The 23,459-nt window shown below is 41.0% G+C and overlaps 1 protein-coding gene across 1 annotated transcript; it reads right to left on the bottom strand.

The window, feature by feature from the left end:
• Positions 1-628: 628 nt before the first annotated feature.
• LOC134677270 (nose resistant to fluoxetine protein 6-like) lies at positions 629-23,032 on the bottom strand. The gene is made up of 13 exons (XM_063535701.1): positions 23,026-23,032; positions 22,304-22,589; positions 17,827-17,985; positions 15,633-15,712; positions 14,939-15,123; positions 13,166-13,277; positions 12,232-12,383; positions 10,940-11,011; positions 8,351-8,559; positions 7,366-7,495; positions 4,830-5,019; positions 2,416-2,555; positions 629-775 (listed from the first exon to the last, which is right to left on the bottom strand). The coding sequence occupies exons 1-13, from the start codon at positions 23,030-23,032 to the stop codon at positions 629-631; spliced, it is 1,869 nt and encodes a 622-aa protein (XP_063391771.1).
• Positions 23,033-23,459: the final 427 nt, after the last annotated feature.

Raw genomic sequence — 23,459 nt, 5'->3', positions numbered from 1 at the left:
AAATTTGCATTTGATTACTTTGCCTCACATGTGAATAAAATGCAACTTTGCTATCAGTTTTTGAAGTGCAAAGTAAGACTTTCCGAGCTGGTGTGGTGAAAAATAAATTATTTCACACCCATGCACGAAATAAAGCCCCAGATAATTATTAGAAAAACAGATAGCAAGCAGCCGGTCGAAGTATTTAGCAGATGGCGCCAGCATAGCTTGCCCTGTCAATCCTTAGAACTATGTCAATTTTAGTTTTTATATGATGCCCTGGATGCCAGCCATTTAAGCCAAATCTTATAGAAAAAGGGGCCAGCTATTACGGCGCCATCTATGCAAATACTTGACAGTTGCTAAGCCCATTACGAAACTTTGCTAAGTTAATTTAAATAGGCACTATTTAATTTATTTTTTGATTTGTTCAATATAAAGTTTATCAGTTTTTATACAACATTAATATTTATTTACTTACTTACTTTCTTGGTTGGCGTGGTGACCCAAAATGAGTCTTGCCCTCCAACACAAGGAATGAATAAAAATTTATAGTTATATGTATTACATACAGTCCCATAAAACATAAAACATGATATTAAACTTGTCCTTGTATTTTAACCACGTGAGACTTCATAATATAAAGTTTTTAAGGTTTGTGGGTAGTGCGGGGCTTGAGGGTAGTGCGGGGCTTGAGGAGCGGGGCTAGGAGCGTGTTTAGCGGCGTCTCCACCAGCACGATGGCCGCCACCGATACCGCTACCGTCACCATCGCGTCGCCGCAGAACCGCCACAGCTAAATACATAAATATCGGTCAATCTTATGGCGAATCTTACACGATGGCTCAGCTGGACCAGCGAGATGGCCATGCGATGGTTATGGCTACTCTATACGATGGCCCAGCGCTGCACCAGCAAGATAACCATGCGATGGTTGGGTCACGTGTAGATGCGTACGTACCATCGCTGGCTCACTTATCTCACTATAGTCTGTATCTTTAGGTATTTAAATAAAAGTAAACAAAATTACCCTCAAATAGGAGCCATTTAGGGTAGATAAAAACATTACAAGATCAAATAGTGTAGGTTAAAGTCAGATCGTTCAGTGACAGATCCAGGTGGTTTTGTATTTGGTTGCTTAGCCAATAAATTTTATAACTACCCGAAAATGTACGTACAAATCATTTGTTTACTTTTATTTAAATACCTAAAGATACAGAGTATAGGTACCTTTGATGTGCGGACGAAAAGCCGACACCGTGGCCATCCATCGCCATCCCGGCGCGCCATATATGAGCCATCCGACATCACTACTCTCTCTACACGCTGGCCCATCTTAATGGGCCAGTATGAAGGTCCATCGTGTAGAGGAGCCATTACACAAATCTATCTATAGGGCCCAATGGCGGATTTGCAGTCTTTGCCGCCCTAGGCCCCAGATCCTGTAGCCGCCTCTTTCTCATCATCGATCATATTTTGAGTTATTTCTTGTTATCATCAGCGAATTTTTTGTCACAATTTGCCGCCCCTAATATCTTGCCGCCCTAGGCCCGGGCCTACTTGGCCTTAGGGCAAATCCGCCACTGATAGGGCCTAGTTTGCCCTCTGTAAAAATTCATGCCAATTTATGGGATTAGTTGTCAAGCGGGCCCCATCTGGCTCCTGGCCATTGATTCCTGCCAAAATGCCGGGATTACGCAAAAGAACATGACTAACCATCATGACATTTGGTTGCGCCTGCGCGTTAAGGCCCTGTACACAATGGTCCAGCGCCGGTCAGTCCAAGGGACGCAGCCATGCGGTAGAATGAGATAGCAATATCACTTGCTCCCCTAACGCATTCTGGCCCACGCTGGCCCATTGTGTACAGAGGCCTTTAGATGGCGTTGGCCGCCACCGCAAAGCAAGCAAAGTGGACGCGTTCAGATTTAATGCCTGTGCAAGCTGGTGTGGCTCGGCCTTTATTGATAGGGCCGTGTTGTACGGTTGCGTTCGTGGCCCACAAATGGCCTCGCCGGAAGACCAGCGCTGACTTACGGGTTAGTATCATACTGAGGTGTAGCCATTTCGTAGTAAACTATGCTTTAAATATTATTTTTGTAATACATTTGTATGAAATGTAGTTTAAGTTTGCCATGGATAAAAGACTCACACTAGACCGGGCCGAGGCGTCCGACATATAATTTCCTATGACGGCTGATCGGTGATCACGTGGTACTTTCCATAGAAAACGAAGCGCCGGAAACTTCGGCCCGGCCCTGGCCCGGTCTAGCGTGAGTCAACCTTAAATGAAATTATTGTTGTTCTGGGTTGGAAGGTCAAATAGCAGACGCTTTCTTAAAAACTATTGCCTACGTCTTGGGATTAGTTGTTAAGCGAACCCCAGGCTCCCATGAGCCGTAGCAGTGCTGGGATAAGGCGAGGAAGAAGACTAACCAGTGTGCGCGTATCAAAGTAGTTGACGTCCCCGCTAGCCTCCGGCGCCTTCTGGAGGATAAGGCTGAACAAGTACATGGCGTAGGAGAGGCGCGCCACGAACCGCCACAGCCGCAGCGACAGGAACCAGTCCACGGGACCTACGGGAAACACATCGTTAATATAGTAGGTTGAGTAAGGTCATTTAGCATGCACTTTAGTCTCAAGCGATGCCGCTTGGCATGATTGTTCCTTAGGTCAAACAAAGCTGATCTGACCCGGTAGCCAGGAGATCGTACCATGCAGACCCCCAAAAAGGAGGGGTGAAAGGGTCGGCTCCCCAGGTCCAATCTATGCTATATTCCTTCCTAGTCCTAGCCACTAGGGCAAATAATATATTATTTCCGTATAAATTAGGGACAATGAATTCATTTATAGAATAATTATTATGCCTTTCCATACAAAAAAATGTTTTTTTTACAAAACAATGAAAAGTTTTGTAAGTAAGTAAGTAAATACACTTTATTGCACCACAAAGAAAAATACAATAACAGATTTGCAGTGTTTGTAATTTTTTTGTGACTATTTTGGAATAATTTTTCCATGCGTTTATGCCCTTTTTTGGTACAAATTTGTTGTTTTATTTTTTCTGCCATATAAACTTTCTCCCCCTCCCATTTCCCCGTGGTAGGGGGCGCCACTACCACTATCCATCACAATCTGGAATCCAAACAATATGCCTAGTTCGTTTTTTTAGCATTAGAAAAAAGGTAAACAAACTTGCTGACGTGTCTTATTATTAAAGAATATTGAAAAATGCTTTAAAAGATTAGTTTATATTAACTTATGAAAGAAAAAGAATGTATAAAAGATCGTATATGATATTTAATTCCAACATATATTTGCTGTGATTTTTGATTCGATTTTTCAATGGTGATTTTTAATAAAAGGACATGTCAAGATCGCTTATTTACCTTCTTTCTATAATGCTAAAAATACTAATAATAATAGAATAATTTAGCCTATATTCGTCAAACTGCCGGGCATAGGCCTCTTCTCAAGCACGAGAGGGTTTAGGCTATAAGGGGTATCCAGACGGGACTGACGAAATCAGTCGATTTGTTCAGGAAAATAATTGGTCAGTCTCATCTAGCGTCCACACGTACACAAATTAAATCACCAATTTGCATTCTACTATGAAAATTGCCATTTTTGTGTCCGCACCTGCTGATGTGATCGGGGAATTAAATTGGTATTTGCGTCCGCACGGCCCTGTTCGATCAGAGAATTTCATCAGATTGGCGAAAAATTGTCTCGTCTGGATACAACTATAGTCCCTACGCGGGCCCAATGCGGGTCTATCACTCTATATCCGAGCGATAAAGAGGCAGATAAAAAAAATCTATTTTCGCGTTTCCCGGTAGGCCCTTGTTAACAAACCGCCTTGATGCATCAATGTCATCATGTTTCATGTTAAAAACGGTTTAAGGCACAGTATGTATAAAGTTACTCTATGGTTTACTAGCTATAGCTTAGTGCTGCACTCTGGCGGCAGAACATTGCAGTAATACCCCCTATTCGTATTAATTTCCAACCAAAACCTATTAAACCTGAAACAGGCGTGGCTCACTCCGCGATTTCGTCGCTTTACAACAGGTAGCTACAAGTACATCAGTTCCACACCAATTTTGGTGGCTAGCCATAAGCCGCGCGTGGCGCTGTCGCCACCTAGCGGCCATATCTGTCCTGATCGGAACAGACGCGTTTTGTTAGAGAGTGAGTCTTCTTATCTAGTACTATTATTTATTCTGTGCCTGAAAAGAATGATTTCAGGAAGAACTAATTTGTTATGTGTGCCTAATAAGGTAAACGTACTGGTGCTCGACGCGTTCCCAGTACATGTGATCTTGAAACTTAAGTACTTGTGAATAGAGGTGACATTGACAGCAAGGTGTCATCTATTGGGCATTAGCATGTCGAGCACTAGTACGATTACCTTACATAAATATTTTAAATAATCTATTTTCTGGTTATATATATAGAGGGCTACGAGCTATGGAGAGGGTATGCTCGGAGTTTCTCTGCGTGATCGAATCAGAAATGAGGAGATCCGTAGACGAACTAAAGTCACCGACATAGCCCACGGGATTAGCAAGCTGAAGTGGTAATGGGCAGGCCACATTGCGCGCAGAGAAGATGGCCGATGGGGTCGAAAAGTGCTCGAGTGGAGACCACGGACTAGCAAGCGCAGCGTAGGACGTCCACCCACAAGATGGACGGACGACCTTGTTAAGGCCGCCGGAAGTCGCTGGATGCGGGTCGCTTCCAACCGGTACGAATGGAGGTCCAAGGGGGAGGCCTATGTTCAGCAGTGGACGTCTTATGGCTGAGATGATGATGATGATGATTTTCTGGTTCACTAATTAGTGCCATACCTCCGTAGCCCTGAGTGCAGGCGAAGATGAGCCAGCTCAGCGCCAGCGCCCAGCACGACCGGGACAGGCCCAGCTGGAGATTCTGAGCCGCCAAGTGTTCGTCGAAGAACGCGCGGGTACCCGGGTGCTCTGTCACCATCACCAGCATGGACAACGCCAATGCCGCGCCGTAACACAGCCAGATGCACCACTGAAAATTACGTTTAATATTTTCTTCACCACACCAGCTCGGAAAGGCTTACGCCATCCTCATTGCCCTCAGGGCCCATTGTTATTCCTGGTTTATGTTAATGATCTTCCCCAAGCTACCGCACAAAAGTGTATATTATTTGCGGACGATACTACAGTGATGATCAAGGGAGAAAACATTCTAACGTATGAAGCTGAAATAAATAAAGCCTTGGCTGATATCAGTTCATGGACCAGCAATAACAACCTCAATATAAACCTAACGAAAACAGTGTACACTCAATTTCATTCCTATCAAACCAATCCTGACCAACTAGACATCAAATATAATGACATCTCAGTAGAAAAATGTGATAATGTGAAATTTTTAGGTTTACATATTGACAACAACTTAAGCTGGAAAAAACACGTCGAAGTTGTTTGTTCCAAACTCGACGGATTTGTATTCGCCCTATGGAAACTTAGAAATACGGTATCCTTACAGGCCGCAACAACTGCCTATCACGGATATGTGTCATCTGTACTTAACTACGGTCTTTTACTATGGGGTAATTCGGTCGACATTGAAAGAGCGTTCATTCGGCAGAAAAAGTGCATTCGTGCGGTAGCCAACGCTTGGATCACGGACAGCTGTAAACCACTGTTTAAGAAATTTAATGTTTTGTCTTTGCCTTGCATGTACATAAAAAAAGCATGTCTGTTTGTGATAAAGCACCCTGAACTCTTTAAAAAGAGATTTGATGTATTTGCTGGAAATCGGAGAGCGCAATACAAGAACTTATTATATCAGCCTCCTTCACATTCTACTGTATACCACAGAAATGCATACAATATGTGTATAGTTATATTCAACAGTCTTCCCGATGAGCTAAAACAAATTGATAGTAACCAATTTAGCAATAAGATTACAAAATGGCTGTCTGAAAATTGCTTTTTCTCCAATATGCTCGGAAATGTACACCTTACTGTAGCAAAAATAGTACGGGAAGTTCTTCGTTAATGTCAAACTCTAACTAAAAAACATCAAACTATCGCTGTCCTGTTCTAGCGGACGGGAAGTAAAAAAACACTACAGTAATAACTTATTACTGTAGTGTTTTTTACTTTTTAATAATAAAAAACGCAAACAGCCAATTATTATTGCCGCGAGCCGCTTCTACACGACCCGATCAGCTATCATTTCACGTGTATGATCGTGCGAATACTGCTTAATAAAATCAAAGATTATTTTTATATTTTTTTTAAATCTCATCCGTGTTCATAAAGCTTACATAGTTTGTCAAAGGACTTTCTCATTTCAAACATAGACAAAGAGAATCATACTATCTTTGTCTTACACTAGTACTAGCACCCAAAAGAAAAGGATGGGTGTAGTTTTCCTGGTTCTTACTGACTGAAAAGTTGGTTTGACAAACTATATTGCGCAATTATATTGAATGAACGAATATTGAATGGTACTGAATGGCAGAATAAGTTTGTGCCTTTAACTTTTAAAAATTAATTAAAGAGGGAAATTGTTTTTGACATTTTGGATGTGAAGGTTTGATTTGAGTGATGCTTGATGCTTAAATAATAATTATTTTAGCTTATTTCCTCGCATGTTTGGAGAAAAGCACTATATATGCCTCGGCAGGAATAGCAATTCGTGGATTCGTCTTCTTTGTCGGACTCCGCTTCGCGTCGTCCGACAAAATCGAAACTCATCCACGAATTGCCCTTTCCCGGCCTCTGCAATAATGTACTATTATAGTGTAAGGGAATTTTTAGAGCAAAAATTGTTAAAGCAAATAGAATAATATTTTAAGTAGCAGAGATTATGTATATTTCTTGACATCTTACTATAAAATTATTTTCCCAATGACTTCTAAATAAATTATGTACACGACATCCATTTTGTAATTTGTAATTTGACATTTCATATAATATTTTAATTTATCGATTTTACTATTTAATTGGACATTTTATTATTTAATACCTATTCAATTTGTTACAAGTGGATGACATTTTTTTTTTGAACTATGACAAATTTACCCACTGTTTTTTATTTTTTCTAAGTTTTTTCAATATTGTGCTTTTATTTTATTTTAAAATTATTAGATCGTCAATTATTTGCATGTCGTGTCTTCGACTGAATACTGATACCTACATGTAAAACCTTTGTCATCGTGTACCATACGTATTCTGGCAAATAAAGAAATTCTATTCTATTCTATTCTATTCTATTCTATTCTTACTTTGCACTTCAAAAACTTTGCTATCAGAAAAGCGTGAGTAGGACTTATGTACGGAACCCTAGAAACGCGAGTCCGATTCGCACTTGGCCGGTTTTTTTTATTACAAGGATTACCTTCGGTAAACTAAGTTCATTGTTCTTGTAGACGTGCAGGGCGTACCCTAGCAGCATCCCGATGAAGAAGGGAGGGGAGCGCACTATAGTGTTATAGTAATACCACGTCCAGAAGGCTTCTGGGAAAGACCTGTAAACAACATGGATAACTATTAACTACTAGATCCAGAGGGGTCGTCCAGAAATCATGTGATCGTTTAAAGGGGGGGTGGGAGTAAGAAAAATATCACAAATGATCACGATGGGGGAGGGGGATCAGAGAAGGAAAGCCAAGAACAACAAAATTACTCAAAAATTTAATCAGATAAAATAATCCGCTCTATTTTATATGCGTATTTACCCAATAAAAACAACCTTATAACCAACCAACCAACTTTAAAACATTCATAATAAAAGCTCGCATCGGCGCCATGGTCTTGATTGCTTAGCGTCATAATTATCACGTGATCTTGTGGCAGGGAGGTGGGGGGAGGTTGCGTTAAAATTGCGTGGCCTATTTGGTGATTTTAACGCAACCCCCTCCTCCCCTCCCCCCGCCACAAGATCACGTGATATATACTTATGATATTTTTATTAGGTACCTAAATGCGTATATAAAATATAGCGGATTATTTGATCTAATTTAATTTTTGGGTAATATTGTAGTTTTTGTCGTTCCCGCTTTGAAAAAAAATTACACGTAATATCTTCTCTGACCCCCTCTCCCCCATCGTTATCATTCGTGATATTTTTCTTACCCCCACCCCCCTCTAAACTATCACGTGATTTTTGGACGGCTTCATACGGGAGGCGATTACAAAAATTATTTTATTTTTTACTTGTTTTGGTGGCTGCCATTCCTCAACCCACCAGCGGAGCGCCAGCTAACGTCCATGAGGGATCATCTTACATAGCCGTTAACCAACATACGTGTTATCACCCGGGAGGCGATTGGTCATGGAGATCTGTTCGTGGCTCGCGGTTTATAAAATTAAAGTTTTATTACGTCACGTTGCGCGGCGACTCCCGCGCCGTGGCAAGAAAGTTGAAACAGAAACAGAAGGCGAGCGTCGCAGCCCCGGCGGCCAGCGCGGCGGCGCCGAGCGCGGACCACGTGCGCCAGCGCACCCGCCCCGCCCCGCACACACACAGCAGCAGCGCCGCCGCCACGTACAGCTGCATGTCCACCGACAGGTACCAGCTGTGACCCAGGCACTGCAGACGACACTCATTTACATTTTTTTTTTTATTTATTTAGAACACAAACAGTTATGTTATAAGCGCTGGTGGCCTAGCGGTGAGAGCGTGCGACTTGCAATCTGGAAGTCACGGGTTCAAACCCCGGCTCGTACCAATGAGTTTTTCGGAACTTATGTACGAAATATCATTTGATATTTACCAGTCGCTTTTCGGTGAAGGAAAACATCGTGAGGAAACCGGACTAGTCCCAGGTCTAGTTTACCTTCTGGGTTGGAAGGTCAGATGGCAGTCGCTTTCGTAAAAACTAGTGCCTACATCAAATCTTGGGATTAGTTGTCAAGCGGAACCCAGGCTCTCATGAACCGTGGCGAAATTCCGGGATAACGCGAGGAAGAAGAAGTAACCCAGCAAACATTTTTGGTCTATATTCCGAAAAAGGCACCTATTTTAAGTCGCACAATTTAGGGGACCAAAATGAGGCACGTCGAGTCGACATAAATGGGGAAAAAACGCACGTGCCGGCGACGTATTTATTGACGGTAAATTAGTGATTACAACCATTAGGTCAACACTAGGTCATGTTTCCGACGTGGATTCGATGTCGCCACGACGTGCCGCGTAGTTGAAATGTACAAATTTGGTAATCTTTACCACCTTTAGACGTGATGGTGACATATTTTTATCCATATAATTACTCTGCGAGGCGATATTTAGATGAGACGCGATGAAGAGAAAAAGAGACACAAACATTAGGCTTATATATTCTTTTCACTCAGAAACAAAATGTCTAACAAGAAAACAACTTTAAGTTGTGCAATGATAATGGCGGCCACTAAGTCATGTAAAATAATTTAGGCCGTTTACGCAGATTAAGAACGATGAAATCTAGTGCACAGAAAATTTTTTCGTGCAGTATGTTAGGTTTACATACAAAACTATCGATGGGCTTTTGAAATATTTAAGTTTTCAACATTTTATAAAATCAAAATGCATATAATATTTGCTTGTAATTGAGTGTTGTAATTGAATATTTGTGTGTGTGAGTGTATTGACTCTATCAAAAATATTGTTTTATTTTGAATATTAGCACAATGAAGTACCGTGCGATGGCACCATTCAAGATATAACAACTTAAATTATGCAATTTCATATTTAGCATCTCGTTATAATGAAAGAAAATGGCGGCACAACCTTATGGTATTGATAGTACTTTACGAGTGATTTTAACTATATGGTCGCAATTTGGTATCTATTTTAAGTAACATTTACCTAAAATTAGTAGCTAAATCGACATAAAATCGACGACCTAAAGGTCTCCGTATAAGAAATGATTACGTCGCAAATACACCTAAAATGTCTTATTAGTACATTTGACCTATTGGTCAGATTGTGCAGTTAATTTTACCTAATATTTCGACTGATTTTCAACCATTAAGTCCCTGACTTCATGGTCCCCGTATAAGAAATAATTACGTCGCATATACACCTAGAAGGCCTTATTAGTCAATTTGACCTATTGGTCAGGGTACGAAGTTAATTTTACCTAGTAATTCGACTTATTTTCAACCATTAAGTCCGTGACTTCATAGTCCCCGTATAAGTAATAATTACGTCGCAAATACTCCTAAAATACCTTATTAGTAGATTTGACCTATTGGTTAGGGTTTAAGGTTAATTTGACCTAATATTTCGCCTTATTTTCAACCCCTAAGTCCCTGACTTCATGGTGTATTTATGAAGTGAAATTTACGTTTTATTGTCAATATATTTTGACTTGGAAGTAAAAGTGTACAATACGTAAAATAATTGGTGACTTAGGACGTAATTTTTACTTAAATTGGTAAAATCTTCTTCGAGCCTAGGAAAAAATACTTAAAATGTTTGCTGGGAAGTAGGTACCTAAATAGGTACCTTCTACGAACATTTTAAAATTAAATTTTTAAAATATAGGACTATAGTTTTTTATTCAAAAAGCTTTTTTTTTCTTATGCTTCTAACTATTATGATGTTCGCTTAGGTTAAGTTGGGAGTTTAGGTTAGGTTACGTTATGTTAGGTTTTCAATTTGAATCACTTGGCACCTTGGCAGTGTCGGTCAGTCATTTTCAAAGGCCTGACTTTCAATACGCCTATTTGAACCTACAAAGTTCTGTTGTCATCGACTTGGATGCCGACGATTCAACGATCGACGATGAACGGCCTGTGTGTGATGTAGGTTAATGTTTTTTTAATAATAAGGTAAACGTACTAGTGCTCGACATGCTAAGTTTCAAGATGACATGTATAAGGACCGCGTCGAGCACCAGTACGTTTACCTTATATGGTTCCAATAAGCGGTTGTTTAACCAAATGGCTGCGACATTTGTATAATATAAATTATAAAGGATTATAGTTACCATTTCTCTCGGGTTGACAATATTCTGTACGTGCAGCAGAGCGCTCCACCAGTACTCGCGGCAACGAACGACCTGAAAACAACATAAATGAATAAAAAAAACAACGGGTTGCACTCCGGGAGTGCCGACAGAAGTAAAAACTCAATGACTAGTCCAAAATGTCTGCAGCACTATGTATAATTGACCCATCCTCGTTTCTATTGAAAAACTTTAGTTCCGAAATTGCTGGCCAGTGAGCTTAAATTTGTAGCGTTAATTGTTTAAAATTCGAATAGAAATTGTAAAGTTACATACCTTGCTGACCTCGCATCTAAATATGGTCATGATATTTTGAGTTTTATTCACTTGTACTAGAGTTCACATTTATTAGCGATTTCATCAAGATGTAGCTTTATTGGATTATATTTGAGTGATATAAAGTAAGAATGTAACTGTGAGATACTCGTATTTCAGCCCGTACAAGATTAGAACATTGAGCTTTATTGCTTAATATAAAAGTCCAGTTTTAAATAACTGACAATTTTATTATGATACGTTATGACTAAAGTTCTTTGGTGACTAACATTGTCCGTGACACATGACGTCAGCGTTACGTTACGCGTTACGCTGTATCGAGTTTATCATCTTTTCCCCACCTCAAAAAGTGCTCAGCGCCGCTAAAGAAGTTTTCACTTCAAAAGTATAACGCAAGCGCGCGTCCCGCGTGAGCTCCTTTGACTCGTGCCCAAAAACCGCTCCTTCACGCGAGCCAGGGCTATAACCGCGAAAATCGAAGTTCGCAAATTGCGGGCATCTTTCTCTGTCACTCTAATTATGCCTTCATTGGAGTAAAAGAGAAAGATCCCCGCAATTTGCGAATTTCGGTTTTCGCGGTAGCCCCTCAGGCGAGCGCGAGACGAGACACGAGCCCCCCGCTTACACTCGCGTCTCGGCTCATGGCTCGCACGAGAATGTAAACCACCTATCAAAGTTAGTAGTCAAAGTCAATCGGTGAAATATCAAAAATATTTCTTCTCTTAAATTAAAAGGTCCCATGATTGATGTCGTTAAGGCCCCGGTACACAGTGTTCAAAAATGGTCCATGACAATGGCGAAGATTGTGTACAGGGGGCAATGGTATAGAATGGCGGACGACTGGCCATGTTCTCTATCGTGGTGCGCAATTGGGAAGTTGTTGGTTTTTTGACACTTCAAAAGAATCTTATGGGAATCGCGTCGTAGCGTGGCCTATGGTGTTCATACAGTCGCCCATGGCAATGGCTTGGCATGGCCCACCGTTAGCCACTGTGTACTGGGGCCTTTCCGACCTCTTTAGCGCGGTCCGCCGCCGTGGGCCCTTCGGTCAGGCGCGGCTCGACGGCGCGCAGCAGCACGGCCGCCGCCAGCAGCGGGAACAACCGCACGTAGCGGTTCAGGTAGAACCGGGGCAGGTTACTCAGCGACACTGAAACGGGGTACGGCGTTAGCATTAAAGAGAGACCCCACTTAACCGTCTTTTGAGTGTAAATGGTGTCGCTACGCAGTGGCGCCAACATCGCCTCGAGCAGCAGCTATAAAGTTGACTAAACTGGCAATTGTAAACCCCCATTCCCACGGGCGCTTTTTCACGCGCGTTAAAAAAGCGCTTGAATCTGTCTGCACTCTAAATTCGATTTAACGACCAAGGCTTAAAGTCGAAATCCAACAACGCTTGATAAAAAGTGTCGTTGTCGTGTGAATACATGGTGATCCATTTATGTCATTCAAACGCTTTTATAACGCGCGTTGAATAAGCTGCCGTGCGAATGGGGGCTTATAGTGCGAACAGATTTAAGCGCTTTTTTAATGCGCGTTGAAAAAGCTCTCGTACGAATGGGGGCTTATTCAAGACCAAGAAAAGTAAGATAATGTTGCCACTGCAGTAATTTGTTTGTAAAATAGTAAATTCCTTTTTATTTTTATTTATTGGTAATTTTACTCCTACGATTTAAAAAAGTACTTTTATTTACTTATTTTTACATAAATACAAGACGCGCTAGTCAAAAGTGGCAACGATTTTCAGTATAGACGCCGACGCTCGGGAGGACGTCAACTGAGGGCCTACCGCGAACCACGTTCGACGTGTTGCCTCTCCGTCGCACTTGTAAATTCGTACGTAAGTGTGACAGGAAGGCAACACGTCAAACGTGGTTCGCGGTAGTCAGTTCAATCAGTTGACGTCTGGTGGTCAAGGTTGTGTTCACTCACGTGACTCTGTTTTACCAGCGCTGGTGTAGACCAGTAGCAGTCCGCTCAGCACAAAGAAGGAGTCTACGGCGAGGTGGCCCTCGGCCACAACAAAATACATCTGCCCACTGACCTGTCAAACAAGATACAGCCGGCTTAGCCAAGGTGACAATCGCTATCGCTACGACGAAGAAACGCTTTGTCTCTCTATCACTCTTCCATATTAGTGTGACAGTGACAGCTGCGTTTCTATCGCTACGGAGCGTAAGCGATTGGCATGTTGGCTACGCGGCCTGGTTATTTTTTAATTACTAAAATGCGAATGATTCGCCTATAATCACGCTTTAAATTTATAACATATATACGCCTTTATACTAGTGACATAGCAAGATTTAAAGTGGAGTGTGGAGTGGAGAGTGTAACAAAATTACTAGTGCCTTCATTCTTTGCCATTTCATTATTTAAATGTGTAGTGTGCGCGCAAAGCCACACTCACACTCTCTTAGCGTAGCCTTATACCGGGTGTGGCCTGAACCATGAGCAAATAATTAAAACATAGATTGTACTTCTCAAACGATGACACTTTTGTTCAACAACTTTTGATAATTATGAAGTATTTAGACTCCCTATTTTTCATACAAAATAAATATTATCTTCAATGGACGCCATCGCCACGCCATAACATTGTGATTGACGTTGCTTGTCACGCGTTAAACATAACAAAATTCGAAATACATTGCGTCTTAGAATAAACTTTAGAGTGTATTAATAATCAAACCTCAAGTTATTTTTAAAAGTCGCTGAACAAATGTTGGTCAGTATGAGGAGTGTAGCCTACAGTTAAATTTTTTGCTCATGTTACAGGCCACACCCGGTATATATACAAGTGATATGTCATAGTATCCAGAATAAAGCCTTACTTATAACCTATCGGTTGTATCTCTAACGCCCAACCTCACATGGCGATCCTGCCAGTGCGGCCTTGCGCTGCTCTGGCGGCGCGCCGCGCCATCCGGTACTTTAATACTCTAGTGAATAAACAATCCAACAATAATTGAACAGTGGAAGTTTGTTGTGAATATCGACGACTTTAAAGGTGAAAAATAAAACGTGTTTCAAAAATTATTAGCAAAAAAAAGTATTGGCTTAAGGGACTCGCATCCAGGCCATAATTGTAAAAAAATGACATAGCAGCGACATACTGATGACTTGCGACCTTGCGGCAAACCAGCGACAGGCGACCTAATAGCGTCATACTGACGACCTGCGACATACAGTGATTGGCGACAAATGAGTATACTAGTGACTGGCGACATATATACTTATACTTAGCGACTGGCGTGACTGAGGGCCTACCTCGATCCACGTTCGACGTGTTGCCTCTCTGTCGCACTTGTGAATTCGTACGTAAGTGTGATAGGGAGGCAACACGTCGAACGTGGTTCGCGGTAAGCCCTCTGACGCCATGCTAGCAACTGACGAATGACAAATCTCAGCCTAAATTTACCAGGGCATCAGAGTTGGAAAACTAGTCGCTTGTATGTTGTTGTTGTGTTGTAGTTGCTTGTGGCATGTAGGCGTGCATGTGGCTGGGACGCTCGGTAAGGCGGAGGCCGATCGGACGTCTCAGGTACCGCTGGGGTGATGCGGTTGAAACGGACTTACGCGATCTTCATGCCGATAACTGGCGGGAGATGGCGCATGGATCGAGACAACTGGCGTGTACTCGTGTCGGAGGCCAAGACTCATTTTGGATCGCTGCGCCATTAAGTAATAAGTAAGTAAAGGACATACACTTTCGCTTGTTTCCTCTTCGTTAACAGAATGTTGTCGAAGTTGCATCGAGGAGTGTAGTATGATGATCCAGAGCACGGAGAGGGCGCGGACGCCGTGCAGGCAGGCCAGCCCTCCGGGCGCGGTCCTCAGCAGCCGCGTGTTGCGGTGCAGAGAGAACGCGCATACCCACTCGTACTGCGGCTCTGCCGACATAGTCATATTTTCATACCCATATACTTAAAGCGGTTAAAAAAGAACAGGTTGGTGACTTGCACAGTGTTCCTCAATCACGAATTTTGATGATAGACACAGGGACGTAGTATTTGCAGAGGAGAGGAGAGAGAGGCCGAGGCCAACTAGGCTTAAGTTTTGCAACCGGCACGGTAATTGGACAGTCAATGACCATGCAGAGTTGGACAATCCACATGCTCGTCGTCATACGTGAGTGTTTTTACATAACCTATATTTTCGCTTGTAATTTGTTCGCTTCTATGTTTATTATTATCACAGACCATCATCATAAGGCCGTCCTCAGTTATGGCAGATGTGGCAGAAATGCAGATGCTGAGGTTGATGTCAGGCGTTTCCAAGATTGATAGGGTTCGAAACGAACACATCCGTTGTAGTCTCGGAGCGCCCTATGCTGATATGATGATGATGATGCTTACAAAAATACTTAAAAATTATTTCGCAAGGCGTTGTACATTTTTACCTTTTTTCAGTATAAACATATTATGCAGTTCATATGTTGTACTGACGACTGTGAGAACACAAAGCAGTAACAAGATAAATCTGAAAAAAAAAAACAAAAGTATTAGAAATGCTTAGAGATCGCTTTTTATCGATAAAACCGCCTGTTGTTTAACCTCTTCTTTTCTGTAATGAGGTGTGCAATAATAGTATTTTATGCAACAGTTTTATAAGAGGGGTCAAAAAATGTGAGTGGCGTGGGTAACAATGTGAGCCGAAGGCGAACATTGTTAATAAATACGCCATGAGCATTTTTTGACTACTTATACAACGTTGCATACAATGCTTTTTCTATGAGTAGGCAATATTAAATAAAATACTAAAAAATATAAACAAAATTTTATTTATGAAAATGTCAATGTAAATTTTGGATAGTAGGTATTACTATATGTATGTAGCTCTTGTCTGCGACAAGCACCCATAATAACAAATATTACTGCAACCTGTAACAAGAAAAAGGAGAATTAAATAATATTCAGTTTCAATGCAAAAATATAAAATGTACATAAATATAACTCGTTGTACTGTGTACCCTAAAAATGTGTATCAAAATTTTTTACTGTGTACCCTAAAAATGTGTATAAAACCAACCTTGCTTAAAAGATAAATCTGATCCGGTGCTTCCAATTAGTCTTTGAAAGTACACCAAAGACGTTTTCAGAGAATAACGAAGTTTTGTGCTCCAATCTCCACGCCATGTACTTCTCATAAGATTTGTCGTATAGGTGCTGAGATTTAGTACTTAGGCAACAAATTTTAGGTCGCTGCTTGTGCTGCAGCGGATATTTCTTCAGGTGTAGAAACAATGTACTCCTCTTTGTCCATTTTCAACACTTTTTATGAACGCAAAACAAATAGTAACGCAAAGTACTCAAAGAACAAGAAATTACCGGGAAAGGCGGGAATCGAGAAACAAACGAGTAATGTCTATGGTTATGTTTTTTTTTTAAGCCGTTACACACTACCGCACCGCACCAGGGTGGTGCTGTAGGGTATAAAAGTATTTTTTTATTATGTTGGTAGCAATGAACTCAGTACAAATTTGTTTCTTTTTTAATAAAAACCGTATGCATTCAATCGTTTGTCACGTTGGTAGCAATGTACCGGTATGTGGCACCTGCTACCCTGCACTAGCTTACCGTATCGTAATGTCTCTAAGGTAGCTAACACACTATCGCACCGCACCAAGGTCATTGAGGGACGCACCCATAAGTAAGAGGAAGAATGCGATATCTCTTTCTCCCTCTTACTTATGGGTGCGTCGCACAATGACCTTGGTGCGGTGCGGTAGTGTGTTAGCTACTTAAAACGACACAAGTGCTTTTTTGGGCAATAGACTATAGACTTTTAAGGAGTATTAATAATGTATGCCCTTATATGTTCTTTCGTGACTATGTAAATGACAGATAAAAGTACCCGAGTAGAAAAAGAGTATTTATTTGTATTGTGTGGTATAATTAAAAATTACTGATTTATTGACACTGAAATGGTAGGTACCTATACATTGTACTCGTATAGTCCGGGCACAAGAGTGGTCGGACAGCGAGGAATTATATTCCTTGTGCTCTGACGCCTCTGACATGTTGATGTCGGAGAAGACTCTTAGGCCCACTTGCACCATCCCACTAACCCGGGGTTATGCGGTTAAACCGCTAACCCAGTGTCAAATTGTACTGACACATGGTAACTCCATGTTTAATCGGTTAACCCCGGACTAGTGGAATGGAATGGTGCAAGTAGGCCTTAGAACACGTGGCCGGAGGGTTAAAATCATACTTAAATATGACAGTTTATTAAATTATTATACTTTATTTTATTAGTTACGTTCTGATTTTCGTGTTTGAATGTTTTTTTTTAAGTTGTTGCACTTAAAAATGGGTAATATATGTAGAGGTATTTTGGCTGACTGTATAGAAAGAAGAAGATGGCCGATGGGGTCGAAAAGTGCTCGAGTGGAGACCACGGACTAGCAAGCGCAGCGTAGGACGTCCGCACCCACAAGATGGACGGACGACCTTGTTAAGGCCGCCGGAAGACGCTGGATGCGGGTCGCTTCCAACCGGTACGAATGGAGGTCCAAGGGGGAGGCCTATGTTCAGCAGGGGACGTCTTATGGCTGAGATGATGTATAGAAACTATTATTAGTATGTTCTCACAAAGCGACGTAGTCGACGGCGGCGTAGGGCTTGTCTGCGGGCAGCCGGCAGAACTGCAGCGAGTAGTTGAGGCGCGCCGGCAGCAGCGCGTGCGCAGTGCACGCCCGCGGCACGCACACCCCCAGCACCAGCGACACTGCCACACGCTGCGACTCCGCTCTGCATAAGTTCATTAAGATTCAAGTTCAACGCAAATAAAATAAAATAAGGTCGATTTTTTAGAGTTTCGTACCTCAAAAGGAAAAAACGGAACCCTTTATAAATATTATAGGATCACTCGTGCATATGTTTGTCCTTCCGTCCGTCAAGTGTCAAGTGTAAGTCTCATTTTAAGTTTTTCTGTAATAGTTTTTGCACAATTTCACGACACAGTTCAGGCGTTTTTAGGGTTCCCTAGCCAAATGGCAAAAAACGGAACCCTTATGGATTCATCATGTCTACCCGTCTGTCTGTCTGTCTGTGTATGTCACAGCCACTTTTTTCCGAAACTATTAAGAACTATATATACTGTTGAAACTTGGTAAGTAGATGTATTCTGTGAACTGCATTAAGATTTTCACACAAAAATATAAAAAAACAATAAATTTTGGGGGTTCCCCATACCTACTTAGAACTGAAACTCAAAAATTTTTTTTTCATCAAACCTATACATGTGGGGTATTCTATGCATAGGTCTTCAAAAATGATATTTGAGATTTCTAATATATTTTTTTTCTAAACTGAATAGTCTGCGCGAGAGACACTTCCAAAGTGGTAAAATGTGTGCCCCCCCCCCCTGTAACTTCTAAAATAAGAGAATGATAAAAGTAAAAAAATTATATGATGTACATTACCATGCAAACTTCCACCGAAAATTGGTTTGAACGAGATCTAGTAATTAGTTTTTTTTTAATACGTCATAAACCGTAAACCGCAATTTTATTAATGTTATTTGCTGTTACGGAACCCTTCATGGGCGAGTCCGACTCGCATTTGGCCGCTTTTTTCACATTAGGAATGGCATTATGTGACGCCTTTCCACTGCGATTCGCCACACGACTGGGCGCAGGGGTGTGACTAAATGCGATTTTCACACTCATATGTATCGGCCATTCGCAGTGCTCTTGAAGCCTGTCTGAGATGCTCGCTAGCGCTAGCGCTAGCGCGCTGTTGCTAGCCGGCCGGCTTATGGCTCCTCTACACGTTGGCCAAACGCTCCGCCAACGCTTGGCCCATGAGTTGGCCGTGCCTTGGTCGGAACGCTACTACACGTGGCCACGTATTCGGCATTTAACCGCGTCCGAGCACGCATTGCCGATTGGGCCACGTGTAGATGCGTACCGCAATCGCTTGGCCAATCCCTTTGTTGTGCGGCCGAAAAACCGACACCGCGGCCAACTCATCGCCATCCCGAGCGCCAAAAGCCAACCGACACCAATACCCCCTCTACACGTTGTCCCAACATATTGGACCAATAGGTTGGGCCAACGTGTAGAGGAGCCATTAGACAAATTAATTCTCTTTGCCGACCGGCGGCCGCGGCTGGCGAGTTTCGCCTTAAGAGCCCATCAACGTGCACACTAGCGCCACAGCTAAATAATCGTGATTATTTAAATTTAACGAAAGATATTGAAAAAACCGGGCAAGTGCGAGTCGGACTCGCGCACGAAGGGTTCCGCACCATAATGCAAAAATAAATAAATAAAAAAAGCAAAAAAAAACGGTCACCCATCCAAGTACTGACCCCGCCCGACGTTGCTTAACTTTGGTCAAAAATTACGTTTGTTGTATGGGAGCCCCATTTAAATCTTTATTTTATTCTGTTTTTAGTACCTATTTGTTGTTATAGCGGCAACAGAAATACATAATCTGTGAAAATTTACACTGTCTAGCTATCACGGTTCGTGAGATACAGCCTGGTGACAGACGGACGGACGGAGGGACGGACGGACGGACGGACGGACGGACAGCGAAGTCTTAGTAATAGGGTCCCGTTTTACCCATTGGGTACGGAACCCTAAAAACCGGGCAAGTGCGAGTCGGACTCGCGCACGAATGGTTCCGTACCATAAAGCAAAAAAAAAAAACGGAAAAAAATGTAAAAAGAAAACGGTCACCCATCCAAGTACTGACCACGCCCGACGTTGCTTAACTTTAATCAAAAATCACGTTTGCTGTATGGGAGCCCCACTTAAATCTTTATTTTATTCTGTTTTTAGTATTTGTTGTTATAGCGGCAACACGTTCGTGACGGTTCGTGAGATACAGCCTGGAGACAGACAGACGGACGGACGGACGGACGGACGGACGGACGGACGGACGGACGGACAGCGAAGTCTTAGTAATAGGGTCCCGTTTTACCCTTTGGGTACGGAACCCTAAAAAAGGGGGTCCCTACCTACTACTAATACTATTACTACTACGTACTAATTCCGGGGATAATAGTACATTACTACAGAGGCCGGGACGAAAGGGGTTGCCGGCCGAAGACATATAGACGGCCGAGCGAAGCGAGGCCGGATAGTTCTGAGCGCGGGCAACCCCATTTCCCGCCGAGGTATGTTTAGTGCTTTTCTCAAACATGCAATGAAATAAATAAAATAAAAAATCCACGAAACCTAAGTTTTATATAGAAAAAAGTAAACTACACCCAAAATATAACCAACACGTACCTATATCATTATCACGCGTATGTTTTACACGAGTAGTGTGTTTTTACTACCCGTATATTTTCATGTATATTTGATTTTTCGCCTTGTATCCGTCTGACTGTCGTTTTCGTCACATAAGTTTACATAGTCTTTCATGTTGATATCATGTTTCACATACATCGTTGCTTTATGCATGGAGTAAATAAGTATAATTTCCACAGTGTTGACGAATTTGTAGTTACATTCATTTAAAATATGCCACATAACTGTTTCTAATAAACTGTTAGCCATTTTTCTTTGTTTATCAAATAATAAAATTGCCATAAGCAACCATATACATACTTTGTCTTTGACTTGGCGGCAGAGGCAGCAAGTTATTTAAAATCAATTCTGCTTACGCTGCCAATTCCAACACCTACGATTACAATTAATATTAATTTCATTATTTCGTCAGAACTCATAATAAAGTAAAAAAATTAACAACGTACCATAAATCCAATAAAACAGAATGAAATTTTTTCAACTTTGCCTCCATAACAATTAAAAAAAAATAACTACGCGTGTTTGAGTAGACCTTTTTACCGCTAACGTTTAGATGAAATATTTTAAATATTTTTATTTGTGTAGTTAAATTTATAATTTAAAATTATAAAATTTGGTTAATAATGTAGTATTTATTAAGTTAATGTTGATTTTATACAAATAAAACTGCAAATTGTAGCAAACATTGTTTTTTGTTTTTTTTTTATAGGCGTAGTGGCAGAGTGTCATTACGAACCATAAAGCAAATACTGCCTCTAGTTTTTTTTAATGGATGAATGCCACGATGCCATGTCACAAATATCTGTGAAATGAAAATTAAAAAAGAGGACTTTGCCGGCCTAGGCCTGCAAGATTTGTATGAAATTCCATTAACGACCTCTTGTCCTAGCTGCACCTGAAACATCATACTTCGCAGCCTATTATAAGGAACATAACATCAATATTTCATTGCATGTTCGAGAAAAAAATATTCCATATTCTTCTTAACTATCTCTATGTATCTCAACGTATAATGACGCACTACTCACAGTACCTGTTCGATGTACTGATATATGTAAGACAGAATATATCCCAATTTGCACGCATTAACTTTCCGGGCAAACTGCTTCGAGCTGCAGGGCGTCTGAGAACAGTTCCCCGTCGCATGGCACTTTCAAGAAAGAACCCACGAGTAATCGGCCCTACTTACTACGAGCACCTACCTGCCGCTCTGAGAAATGAGCCGTGTGACGAAACATTTAAGCGCAAATTGAGAAACCTTTTGTTGGATAACCCTCTGTACTCTGTAAATGAGTACATGGAATTGAATTTGTAACAACATATGTAATTTTATTTATTATTAAATTGTAGATTTGTATTTTAAACATGACATTTTGTTCTTTTGTGATATTTTTATGTTTAAATTCGACATTTTAATGACAGTTACAAATTATTTATGTTGACATCGACTTTAATGTTAACTTGGTTTATATTCAATTGTTTGACATGTTTTTCTTTGTACATGACGATCCTTATTGGGAGACATAATTTTATTAATCTTAATATTTTTTATTTTTAAATATATAATGTAATTTTTGACGATCATGATGAGAAGATAAACATAATTTTGACGAATGTAGCAAATTTATAGTGTAATTTTCATCTTGAAATAAAGAAATCTAAATCTAAAATCTAAATCTATGCCATCATCTAAATCAGTTCAGCGATTACTGATACCCCATACAAATTTCTACCCCCCTTTTCACCCCCTTTAGGGATGATTTTTGTTATGAAAAGTTAAGTAGGTACAATAAAAGTCAACTTACCCTGCTGCTGATTCGGTCGCATTGGACTTCGGTTCGGTCCAGCTCACGTTGCTTGACGACGACACGCTGAAGGTAGGCCCCCTACCTTCTGAAGACATTCTGAAGGTAGCCCCCCCACCTTCTGAAGACAGGAAGGTAGGGGCGACCTGAGCGCGGATCACGCAGTATTTGCCCTGGACGTTCATGCCGGGGTGTTTCTCATTAATAGCCAAGCATCGGTAGAAGTCTCCGTAATCTTCGTAGTGGCCGCTGACTCCTTGTGGCGCGCGGAAGCTGGAAGCGTAGACTGGAACAGGCAATTTATTTATTTACAAGAACGGTTTTAATTATTTTTAGGGTTCCGTAGTCAAATGGTAAAAAACGGAACCCTTATGGGAATTCGTCATGTCTGTCTCTGTCCGTCCGTATGTCACAGCCACTTTTTTTTCGAAAGCACTATGCTGTTGAAACTTGGTAAGTAGATGTATTCTGTGAGCCGCATTAAGATTTTGACACAATAATAGAAAAAAAAAACATTTTTAAGGTTCCCCATACTTAGAACCGAAACCCAAATTTTCATCAAACCCATACGTTAGGGTGTTTCATTTTTCCGAATTTTCGATTTTCATCTGACTTTGCTCGAATTCTTGTTCTATCTGATAAAAAAATATTATACGTTTAAAAAAATAAAATGGGTCAACATTTAGAGGTTGCACATCATCAACAAAGATTTTTCAAATAACCAAACATCTCTACAGCGGAGGGTAGAAAATGGTTTAAGCTGCTACCATCAAAGCGGAGAGTAGTGTGATACCGAACCTTCCACATATAAATAAATTTTAAAATTAGTAGTAAACTTGGATTTTGATTACTAGATAAATGTTCTAGTTAAGATTTTTCAGTTTTTCCACCTGGTTCCAAAGGAAAAGTGCTTTTATCGTGTTTTAGACGCAAAATTTAGTTTTCTCATTCGATTTTAGTATCAGTTCATTATTTTTTGTCATTTTAGAACATAGTTCATTTTCACGCAATGTATGGGGTTCTCACTCTACCTTTTCAAATTGTGCAACCTCTAAACGTCCTTAGATTCTTTTGAAAATTGAATTAGATAGTTTTTAGGGTAGGGAGACGCCATTGGTGAGCAAAGTCAGAAAAAATATTACAACTTTTTTTTCTC

Source organism: Cydia fagiglandana, chromosome 26 (assembly GCF_963556715.1).
Source record: "Cydia fagiglandana chromosome 26, ilCydFagi1.1, whole genome shotgun sequence".
NCBI classification, from domain to species: domain Eukaryota; kingdom Metazoa; phylum Arthropoda; class Insecta; order Lepidoptera; family Tortricidae; genus Cydia; species Cydia fagiglandana.
Note: the sequence above shows the minus strand (reverse complement) of the source record. Positions and strands in the feature narration are given on the sequence as shown.

Bases quoted from the DNA above. Each gene is read 5' to 3' on its own strand.
- LOC134677270 (XM_063535701.1), bottom strand. The intron at 8,560-10,939 runs GTAACTATAATC...TGTCGTCTGCAG, and splicing joins TTGTCAACCCGAGAGAAATG to TGCCTGGGTCACAGCTGGTA. The intron at 7,496-8,350 runs GTAATAAAACTT...TGTTGTTTACAG, and splicing joins GAGTCGCCGCGCAACGTGAC to GTCTTTCCCAGAAGCCTTCT.